The sequence below is a fragment of the Triticum urartu genome, chromosome 3, assembly GCF_003073215.2.
Source record: "Triticum urartu cultivar G1812 chromosome 3, Tu2.1, whole genome shotgun sequence".
In the NCBI taxonomy this organism is placed as follows: domain Eukaryota; kingdom Viridiplantae; phylum Streptophyta; class Magnoliopsida; order Poales; family Poaceae; genus Triticum; species Triticum urartu.
Genome location: NC_053024.1, coordinates 535,414,600 through 535,426,378, shown reverse-complemented (window position 1 = coordinate 535,426,378; position 11,779 = coordinate 535,414,600). Strand labels below are relative to the sequence as shown.

The following is an 11,779-nucleotide window of genomic DNA, read 5'->3' as shown; positions in this document are numbered from 1 at the left end:
ATCAAGCTCACTCATCATTGTTTTCCTCTAAACCGGCGATCCAAACTCACTATGAATTTCATCCTAACATCTTTGCCTCTGCTCCAACACGTTTACTTGGCTCTGGAAGGTTCTTTGGACGACCAAATAAAACCAACTTGTGTCAAACTTGGATTCCAGCATTGGCTTTGAATACAAGAAAAGAAAGAAACACAATCCCTATCCAATTCTAGTCAACCTAGGGCAGCTCCAACCGGACCCTTATAATTACCTCTCCTATACTCCTAGGCTCCAAACCCATGAAACCATAGCTCATGGGCCACCCAAACTCGCCACAAAGTTGATATCGCGAAATTCGTGAAACAACAGGAAACTGTCATGTAATCTGTATGTTCTCGATGACTCAAACATCTTCTTGAAGAATCCTCGTGTGGAATTCTAAGGAATTGAGTCTACTCCGCGCGTGCAAAATTTGAGGGTGATCCAGCGGTGCAAACTTCCGCAATGTCCAATCTATCGGGACCTGTTCAGGCAAGTTTTTCTGCAAGTTCAAACCTTCCGATTTGCAATCAAGTTATATCCTTAGGTTTGGTAATTTTTTGAATCGTTAGACCTTTCTAATATGATCTTAGGGTGTCTTCAATCTCTCCCTAAAACATTTCTCCAATCCATACAGCCAAATTCGATCAATGAGGTTATCTCCGAGCCACTATCTCTGAAAAGCGAATTTGTCCAGATTTTCACCCGTTTTGCAAGCTGCCTAGCGGTCGACTCGGTATGCCAAACATCAAACTTTTTGTTCACTATCAAGCCCTATATGTCTATTCTATTCTAGTTTACGGATCACCCAAAGTGGTAATCAAAGCTACGTCGCTTTGGGAGATCTATAAACTAGACTAAATAGACATAAAGGGCTAAATTATGACCAAAGGGTTTGAAGCTTGGCATACCGAGTCGTTCGCTAGGCTGCTTGCAAAACCAGTGAAAATCTGGACAGTTTTATCAGATATAGTGGCTCGAAGCAGACCTCGGTGATTGAATTTGGCTGCACGGATTAGAGAAACGATTTAGGGAGAGATTGATGTCTTCCTAGAGATCAGATTAGAAAGATCTGGCGATGCAAAAAAAAAATCTAACCTAAGGATGTAATTGCAAATCGGAAGTTTGAATTTGCAGAAAAATTTGCCTGGACAAATCTCAATAGAACGTCACGGGAGTTTGCATGGTTGAATCGCCCTTAAATTTTACACGCATGGAGTAGACTCAATTATGTATAGAAGTCTAATGGAGGATTCTTCAAGAAGATGTTCAAACAGACGGATTACGGGACAATTTCATGGTGTCTCACGAATTTTGCGAGATCAACTTTGTGGCGACTTTGGGTGGCTTGTGAGCTATGGTTTCGTCTGTTTCGAGCCTAGGGGTGTAGGGGAGGTATTTATAAAGGTCCTAGGTCGGTTGGAGCTACCCTAGGTCGACTAGAATTCCATGGGATTGGGTTTCTTTCTAGTATTCGAAGCCAAAGCTGGAATCCGAGTTTGACACAAGTTGGTTTGTATTTGGTCGCCCAAAGGAACCTTCCGGACCCAAGGAAACGTATTGGAGCTGAGCAGGACGTTTGGCTATCCTTGGGTCGTTGGGCTTGAGTCCGAATGAAATTAAAAAGCGAGTTTGTATCGTCACTTTAGAGGAAAAGGATGAAGAATGGGCTTGATTTCGAGTAGAAGATGGATACGAGTCCAAGTAACTCCTAGCTAGTACTAGTGCACTTTCAATGGACATGAACCCAGATATGAAAATGCTAAAGATAAAATAAATTGTTCAAACATTTATTTTATTCCACACGAAAAAAATTCTTAGCCTAAACGGTAACAACAACTAGGCCAGGGTTTGAAAAGTGGTACGTTACACCCTCCGTCCCATAGTTTCATATGCATCGCTTGTAATAACAAGTGCGAAGTTATGGTGGCTCTTTTTTGAAAAAATGAAAACATATTTAGAAGTTTAAAAAATCAGAAAAATATCCATGGAAACTTGTATGTATTCACTACGGATTCATGAAATTTTGTTTTGAAAATAAATAATTTGTAAGCTGTAAAAAAACAAAATTCCGACCAAAAACAAAATGTTGAGAAAATAAAATGTTGAGAAAACAAAATGTTGAAAAAATAATATTTGTATTTTCTTTGTACGCCACGTGTGAAATTAAAATGTTGAGAAAATTTGTGCATACATAGTATGCACGTCTGTGTGTACAAAAAATTCAATTTTTTTGCCTTTTAGAAAATGTTTTTTTGGAAAAGGGCACCATGGTGCCCATGCACCATTTGCAATTTCGTTGCACTAGGGGTGTAGAGCGGCGCACGAACCCATACTGCTTCATATACAAAACTACCATATTCTGTTTTTTTTTCTTTTGCGGGAAACCATATTCTGTTCTATCTGGATTATACCCCGAGCCTACATCAAGCCTGCATCGAGCAGGCACGGGACTTCGACTACACCAATAGCTGCTTCCGTTGGTGGTAAGATCCTAATCTACCTCTCTGTTCATTATGCAATTAGGTGATCCAATGACTAGGCATGCCATCCTGTTAAGTAGATCCTATAGGATTAAATCTAACAATGGTAATTTGCTACTAGATCAGTGCTAGATTTTTAAGATTATTAACAAGTTTTGTTAGTTTAACTATGCCACGTTTCCGCTTCAAGATGTCAATTAGCACTTGTTTTACTTCCTGTTAGCAATTAGACCATGATGAATTGGTGAAATAAAAATAAAGTCCCAATTTTTTCGCCAATTCAGCTGAACCCTAACCCTAGAAACCGAAAATTTGAAACGCTGACGGCCTGTTTTAGCGGCTGGGTTTTGGCCCAAGTTCTCTTGGCCCATGGAATTTTTTTTCTTTGCTTATATGAGTTTTTTCGCTGCTGGGCCGAATGGTGATGGGTAGCCGTGGGCTATGGGGCTAAAATAAAAGTTCTGTGCATTTTCTATTTATTTAGTGCATTTTAGTATTATGATTATTCCCAAAATGTTTTGCATTGTTATAAATAGAAAATTGCCAGAAAAATGATGTTGTAAATTACATTTAGTTTTTTGAATGAAATGGAACCGACGAGAAATTTTATTTAGAAAACTCTTATGAAATTAATGTTTGTGTCATTTTATGGCATATTAATGTGATCATTTTGTAATACAAACCAATGTTGCTTTACAATTTTGAATCACCCCATTCATTCCTTATTATTTTCTATCCAACGATGACATAATTTGGAGTTAATTTTTGCATGAAAATCGATCAAACCAACGTAGGTTAATTTTTGTGCAATTTAATTTAGTTATGATGTTCTTTTCCTTTACTTATGATATTTTGAATTCATGACAGCTTCCAGTCCTCGTCCTTACTGGAAACAACTTCCAAACATGTTAGGACTCGTTGCTATTGCACCTCGGCTGGCATGAGGTTGACCTCGCTGAGGGAAGGTAAACCAGTGAAACCTAAAAAGGATGTCATTGGGTATGCTGAGCTTAAGAAAGCATATGATGCTAAAGTTGAGAAGTGGGAGAGGTCAAACAGAATGGCACTCCTAATTGTGAACTTCTCCATCTCGACTGAGATTAAAGGGGCTATTTCCGTTAATGAAAGTGCCGCCGAATATTTGAAATTGGCGGAAGAACAATTTAAGGGCTCAGAGTAAGTGTATGCAGATGAGCTTTCGCACAAGCTGCTTGCAAAATACGATGTGCACGAAAATGTGAGGGAGCATATTTTAAGTATGAGCAATGTCGCAGCAAAGCTTAAAACCATGAAGTGTGACTTGAGTGAAGAGCTTCTTGTGCTCCTAATTTTTAGGTCACTACCCTCACGGTTCAATCCATTCAAGATAAACTATAATTCTCTTGAAATCAAATGAAAAATACTTGAACTCATTGCACATTGCATTCAGGAGGAAGAGAGAATGAAGAGTGAGCAGAAAGATAAAGCTTTCCATGTTAACTCTACAAAGAGGAAGCATGAGAACACTGCTCATAGCAATAACGTGCCTAACATAAAGCAGTTTTCCAAAAACAATCCTCCAAAGCCTAATCAATGCAATGAGGAAAGTTGTTCACGTTCTGCTCCTTGAGTAGCTGCTCTAGTAAATCTTACAAATACCGTCGGAGAAAGACTTTGTAATTTTTGCAAATAGCCAAATCATGTCAAGGAAGTATTTCTACTTTAATTAATCGTTCCATTCTCCCTCTCGAAATGTGGCCCAAGCGACGATGCCACAATTTCGAAGGATTGATACTTCTCGAGTATGAACGATTTACATGTTTGCAAAAATTGCAAAGTCTTTCTCCAACGACATTTTTAAGATCTACTGGAGCAACATTTGAAGGAGCGGGACGTGAACAACTTGCCTCATTGCATTGCTCAGGCTTTGGAGGATTCTTTTTGGAAAACTACTTTTTGTTGGGCATATTATTGCTATGAACATTATTCTCATGCTTCCTCTTTATAGAGTTAACATGGAAAGCTTGATCTTTCTGCTCACTCTTCATTTTCTCTTCCTCCTAAACGCAATGTGCAATGAATCACGTGCTTTATATTTGAGTACTGACCTAAAAACTAGGAGCACAAGAAGCTTTTCGCTCAAGTCACACTTCATGATTTTAAGCTTTGTCACGGCATTGCTCATACTTAAAATATGCTCCCTCACACTTTCGTGCCCATCATATTATGCAAGCAGCTTGTGCGAAAGCTCATTTGCATACACTTACTCCGAGCCCTTAAATTGTTCTTCCACCGATTTCAAATATTCGGCGACACTTTCATTAACAGGAATAGCCCCTTTAATCTCAGTCAAGATGAAGAAGTTCATAATTGGGAGCACCATTCTGTTTGACCTCTCCCATGTCTCAACTTTAGCATGATAGGCTTTCTTAAGCTCCGCATACCCAGTGGCATCCTTTTTAGGTTCCACTGGTTTACTTTCCCTCAGCGCGAGGTCAACCTCATGCCAGCCGAGATGCAATAGCAACGAGTCCTTCCATGTTTGGGAGTTGTTTCCAGTAAGTGGCTCAATCTCGAGACCACGAGGACTGGAAGTTGTCATGAATTCAAAATATCATAAGTAAAGGAAAAGAACATCATAGTTAAATTAAATTACACAAAAATTAACCTACGTTGGTTTGATCAATTTCCATGCAAAAATTAAGTCCAAATTATATCACCGTTGGGCAGAAAATAATAAGGAATGAATGGGGTGATTCAAAATTGTAAACAACATTGGTCTGTATTACAAAATGATCACATTAGTATGCCATAAAATGACACAAACATTAATGTCATAAGAGCTTTCTAAATAAAATTTCTCATTGGTTCCATTTCATTCAGAAAACTAAACGTAATTTACAACATCATTTTTCTAGCAATTTTATATTTATAACAGTGCAAAACATTTTGGGAATAATCATAATACTAAAATACACCGAATAAACAGAAAACACAAAGAACTTTAATTTTAGCCCAATAGCCCACAGCTACCCATCACTCATCCAGCCCAGCAGCTTAAAACTCATATAAGCAAAGAAAAGACTTTTCTGTGGGCCAAGATAACTTGGGCCGAAACCCAGCCACTAAAACAGCCCGTTGGGCCAAAACCCACTCTGGCACTAAGGGCCTCATCAAAAGCACCACGAGATAATCTAGCCAACTCACGAGCTAGCTCGAACAATGGCAAGTTGCTCTTTATCATGCCTATTTACGTGTGATTGTTAGATCGACTGGAACTATAGACTGGAAATGGTCCAGTTAAGGCCAGGTTGCATAAATTGCTAAATACATTAAAATTAAAAGTAAGCAGGTACGGAGAGCTAGAGATAGGATTGGAGTACATTTTTCTCCAACAACTTGATAACGTAAGAGCAGAAGCAAAACAAAGCAGAAACTTCCAACTAAGCATTAGTTTTTTTCTCCACGAAAGGCATAATCAGACCAAGTCGGTTAAATCTTGGCACAATCAGGTATAATAATCCCGTAGACACTTATACAAACGAAAATCCCAGGATAGTACAGACTGAGAAGGCGACCAAAGAGTACTTTCAAATTCAATTTGGCAGGTCCGTACCAGGTACCATCACAGCAGGCTCCGACAAGAAGAAATCATCCATCTACAAATAGAAACGAATAATCTAAGCTCCAACTCTTCAACTGACATTATAAATGTAACAGCCGTAATAACTACTTTGCGCCGTGTCCATGAGTTCCACTTTGCAAAATAAAGCAGATACATATCGTAAAAATAAAAAGCATGTGTTCTTCATCCCAGAGAACCTCCATTGTCACTACTCACAAGTCTACAGAGATAAAAAAAAATGGGTCAAACAAACATTCTTTTGGCTACAAGGAAAGGCACACATGTTTTTTTTTTGCGGACAATAATCATAAAAGTACTCCCTCCGTAAACAAATATAAGAGCGTTTCGATCACTAAAGTAGTGATCTAAACGCTCTTATATTTCTTTAGAGGGAGTAATATGTATCCAGCATATGTTAAGTATGTAGATTTGCTAGCATTTCTTCAAATAATGGAGGCAAAATCCCAACAGATTAATGTTCTTCTTATATTCGGTAAAGTAACTTCTATAAACTCATCGAATGATACTAATGACTAAATTCAAAAGAAACTTGATCAAGATGCAATGGCTTTCAGATGAATGGGGAAGTGAGGAGTGGACCCAAGTCCAAATTTCTATGTTGCTATGGCCATGGCTGAGTACAGTTTTTATCTACCACATGAAAAAAAATGACATGGTTTTTCAGATCTGATTTTTTTAAGCATCTTCACCTTGCATTCTTGTGCAAGTCAAACGGTAGGAGAATTTATGAAACACACTACAAACATATGCTATTATGGATACTCCTTAAAATATGATCAGACCTGAATATTTGAGGTGAGGAGATTATAATCTGCTACATTCCACCTAGAAACTGTCACACGTCATCATTGCCAGCTGGGTCAATACAAAAGAATCAGTGACCCTTTTGCCTCAAATGTGTCACTCATGACTATGTGAATATTCAAAACAATATTTGCTTAAAGACCAAATATACATACAGCTTCACCAAGGGAAACTTTTCCAAAGCAAATGATCTCTGGTATAGCCAAAAGGTCGACAACTATAATAATAGCCAAAAGGTATTTTGAAGCTTTTGTTGCCGTGCACCATTTCTTTTGTGATGGCAACACACTTTGCAGGGCTTCTATGATTTTCATTTACAAACAATCTATTCAATAACCGACCCTTTCAAATAAGTGCAGTGGTCTCCTCTTTCCACGAATTCCTCTGAACTATAAATTAATTAAGGTACTTAATCATCAACAGCTATTAGTAAGTACTTAAGGTTTATTCACCTTTTGGGGCTTGATGTTCATCTAGTTTCGTCCTGACCTACAACAAGGACCATGTGGAAGTATAAGATTGGTTTCAACACGACAAATTTAATCATCAGTTTTTGAAATTTTTTTATCTACAGAAAAATGACTCCCATCTCATAAGTTTGTTGACTCTCCCCCTAGATATAATTACAGTATGGTTATGAAATGGGCAATTGAGAGTTGCAACACTCTAAAAATATGGTGTCAAAATGTAATGACAGCATGAGAATGCAACATTAGCCTGTTTTAGGACAGGTTTAAAAGCACAATTACAACTAACACACATCAAATTCATATTACCATCAGACTGATTATAAAGACAAAATTGATCTAACCCGCAGAGACTAATGCGCTTGTGATCAGCCCAAAACTACTCTACTCTGCAGTCTGTAACAACTAAAACTAGTCTGCTCTACAGTAGATAGCAACAGACAAACATGCATCGTGACTTAAGCCATCTAAGATTGCGAAAACAACAAAAAAAACATAGAAATGTGAAAGTCACCTTCTGTCAGCCAACCAAACCCAGTGCGAGCCGGGGTGGCAAGGAGCGACGTCATGAGCGCCGACGCCGTGGCACTGTGCATGGGCATCAGCGACTCCACGCAGAAGCTGGTCATCTCCACCGGTGACCTACAGATGCCGAAACATGGACACGAGATTTTCATCCAGATCAAGTAGCAAAACGAGTGCTCCTTGAGAACCACTAACCAAGAGCGCTCGTACCTTAGGAGGACGCGGGGAGCAGAGGCCGGGAGTCGCCTCGGGAGCGGAGCTGAGCCAGCGCGGGGGGCGGCTCTGGCGGCAGCCCCGCGGAGAGAGGAGGCAGCAGATCCGGATCGGAGGAAGGATCTTGCGGCGGCGACGGCGGCCATTGCGGCGGGGTGTGTGCGATGGGGCACGGCAGTGGGAGGGGAGACGAGGGCTAAAACCCTACACTGCTTAGCTGGGCTGTACGCGGCGGCGTTTGGAATGGAGCGCCGCAGCTTCACCTTATTTGGCCGGCCCGTTTACAACCAAGCGCCTGGCACCCCCGCCTTCTCAGTTTGGCCCAAGTGAGTTATGGGCATCGCAGCTGCTTAACCCATTTGCTAAAAAAAAACTGCTTAGCCCATACTTATCTCTAACAAAAAAAAGCCTAGTTATGACTCTCTCTTATTTGAAGTTTGAGAACCGAAGTAGCCATTTCGCTATTCTGGTCTAATTGCAGTGTCTAACGGGACGCGGAGTATCGCTCGAGCTCAAATGAGCTTGGATGAACAGTAAAATAAAAAATCTGAAAGTTTTTTATGGTAAACTTTGACAAATGTTCTAATTGCTTAAATTTTTTTATCATGATATCGCATTTGTGGAAGGTGTGAGAAAAAAAATCGATGCTCCGAAAATGCTACTTTCGTAAACAGTTTGGAGCACTGATTTTGTTTTTTTTCACGCCTTCCAAGAATGTGATCCCATGTTGAAAATTTCCAAACACTTGGAACATTTGTCAAAAATTACCACAAAAATATTCAGAATTTTTTAATCGATTTTACTATTCATCCAAGCTTATTTGGGCTCAAGCTCACAAGGCTAATTTCCCGTCTAAAGTGTCTTTGTTAATAATTTTGTCTTCAAAAATTTAATATCACGAGGAAGGTGTGTCTAAGAGATTTTATTGTAATTCTTTGTTTAGAAGTTGTATCATAGTTTATTGAATTTTGTATCCAAAGCATTGCACTTTTGTAATGGTCTCGTGTTTGGATAAAGTTACGGGCATTTCTTAAAAAAATCCACTCAAAATATTAGCATTACTTTTTCCCGCAAAAATAAGTTGTTTTTAATTAAAAATAGTATGCGAACGTATGCTCTATTATGCTTCGGCACGACTCAATAACATTGTAATCTGCATGCATACAAAATAGGATGTATCAACCGATATTATCTCTCTTCTGAAGATTGAAATTTTAAAATGTTTTAACTCCTAAAATGTGAACGGTAGTTACAACCTGTCTTCATAGTTGGCTTTGTCTCAACAAGAGCTTCATTATGTGAACTTTATCTCATATCCATATGTTTCCATAAAAAAATCACCATCCAATGATTTACGAAGTTGCCCCTGTATTATACTAAAGTTACCACGTGGTAACTTGTTACAAGAATGATGGTGGTGAGAGTGTTATTGCATGGTAATAGAAGAATAGTTTTACTATCAAAACATATCTTACCGTCAGGTTTACAAACTTACGAGTGCTAATGTATTGGTACCACAATCGGCACATGTTCATTAGAAAAATATCCACAGCTAGTGTGTAAAATATAAGATGAATCATGCCCCACGTGAAATGTAAGTTCACAAAGGAATATTACATAGTAACAAAAGAGTCCCAAAAAGGTTGTCGACAGTGAACAAGGCTTCTCCAATCAAGCCAATGATTTTACCAACAAAATAATATTTATCTTCGGGAGTAGCTTTTAATGTAGTGATGCCATCATATGTGTCTTACCCTGCATGCACTTAATGACATTTCGCTTGGTGCATGCATGTCGCACGACAAGACCTTGGAACCAACTTTTTTGCTTCGAATTTTCATGTATTTCCTTGTGGAGAAAGGTGTTTCGTGATACAACTATGGATCGAACCAAATTCTATTCTTTTATAGTTTTACCAAATAATACACACATAATTTTTGTTTATGAACCATGTTTTAGCATTTTAAGTGGTTTCTACCGCATGGATCCACTCATTACAGTGATCAGGGTGATGTGGCACTCTCTTTGATGTGCCTCATGCCAAGTGCGGCACACATTTCATAATCATGCATCGATGTGTTAATGGCTAACTATCGATGCAACAAGACTTAACCGAAGAATCAATGTCTGATGAGGCAAAGCTAGGCTTAGGGTTAGTGAGCGGAAATTGATGGGTCTAGTGGTCGAACACGTACCTGCAATGCATTTCAATTAAGGTGTCATGTTTGCATAATTAAAGGATTTGGCTATGTTTTTTATCTTTCTGTGGGTCCTTGTGTGGTGTTGTAACAATTTTTCATCTAGGATCTTCGGGTCCATCCCCGTTGTTCAGAAAACATAAACGCCACCTTGTGAAGTGAGGTCATAATGTAAGTACAAACCACTTCAAATACGCAAATATTAGTTCAAATGAAATAACATGTGCAATGTCTGGTTCAAAGTTACTCTTCGGGTTCACCTATTCATTAAGGATTATTTACCGATATTAGAGAAACCTTGTGTTCCTTACATGTTTTCAAGTTAAACACTTTTGGAAGGGCCTGAAGTATATTGGGATGATAGAGGAGGAGATGGGTGACTTTCTCGTTGAAAAGATATTCATCTAGTGTCAACAGAATAAAATACGACGAGTGGTACGAGCAGCCCCACTCGTACCAGTAGTCATACCGGGAGTCGTTGCCTCCCTCTCATATATAGAAGCAAATTTCATATTAAGGATTTATATAGAAGAACAACAGAACACCCTCGAACCATAACTAGAGCAGAGAAACAGAGATCTAGAGGAGAATTACTTTGCTTAGATCCGTTCCGGTTCCCTCTGCAGACCAATTCTCCATTCCATCATTGACAACACTGTCGTAGATAAAGAATGCAACTTATAAGGCTAGGGTTTGTAAACTCTATTCTTACTTTGGACTGAGATTGTTTAATTATTAATCTTATTGCGGTAAACTACGATATTATTGATATGGTCTCCCTTTGCACAATCTCTGCATTTGGTTGTCATCTCTCATGTGTGGGTAATCCCGAAGGTGTGGTGAGATTCCTTTGTGCCTAACCCTTATGTTGATATTTGTGATATTACTTCTATTATAAACTAGCTAATTGTATGTGCGTTGCAATGAGGGCATACATATTCTAGTGGTTCAACACCAATCATGTCTGATATAAATATTACATCCACCATGTTCTAGGTTTTTGGTAAGATTTCTTCTTATTTGAGTATGAGTATGGGTAGGTAAGGCAAGGTAAGTTTTGATTTAGGTGAGGTTCTGGCAAGATTTGATTTTATTTGATTGAGTTAATGTAGGACGTGGGGAGGAGGTGGAGGAGAAGGTGAATGGTACAACGACCAACCCCCCTTTAATAGTAGAGATTAATAGGTTTATTATCTATGGTGAGTGCAATGCTTGTTGTCCAATTTAAGGGTGCAGAAAACATGATCTGGAGACCTACACGGGCAACCACATATATTTTAGTGAATCCATGACCACCATGTGACAGGTGCTGGTATCAACAAGGTGCAAAGACAATACAAGGAGAACAGCGAATTCACGATGCTTACAACGTTGGTCCTGTCTAATGACCTTAATTTGATGAGCCGGCCATTGTTGATGGTAACGGAAGGTGGGACAACAGAGCCA

General features: G+C 39.0%; 1 protein-coding gene across 10 annotated transcripts; it reads right to left on the bottom strand.

The window, feature by feature from the left end:
• Nucleotides 1-5,917: 5,917 nt before the first annotated feature.
• Nucleotides 5,918-8,383, bottom strand: LOC125544827 (protein NUCLEAR FUSION DEFECTIVE 6, mitochondrial-like). 10 transcript variants are annotated; one of them, XR_007299721.1, is made up of 5 exons: nt 8,133-8,383; nt 7,912-8,039; nt 7,383-7,419; nt 6,909-6,981; nt 5,918-6,325 (listed from the first exon to the last, which is right to left on the bottom strand). XR_007299721.1 is itself a non-coding variant. In XM_048708595.1 (5 exons), the coding sequence occupies exons 1-3, from the start codon at nt 8,279-8,281 to the stop codon at nt 7,400-7,402; spliced, it is 297 nt and encodes a 98-aa protein (XP_048564552.1). In that variant the 5' UTR covers nt 8,282-8,383; the 3' UTR covers nt 5,918-6,139; nt 6,322-6,325; nt 7,383-7,399. The 10 variants fall into 10 exon arrangements, 5 of the variants coding, with proteins under 5 accessions (XP_048564552.1, XP_048564550.1, XP_048564551.1 ...); XR_007299720.1 differs by having other exon boundaries at nt 5,918-6,139; XM_048708595.1 differs by lacking the exon at nt 6,909-6,981 and having other exon boundaries at nt 5,918-6,139; nt 6,322-6,325.
• Nucleotides 8,384-11,779: the final 3,396 nt, after the last annotated feature.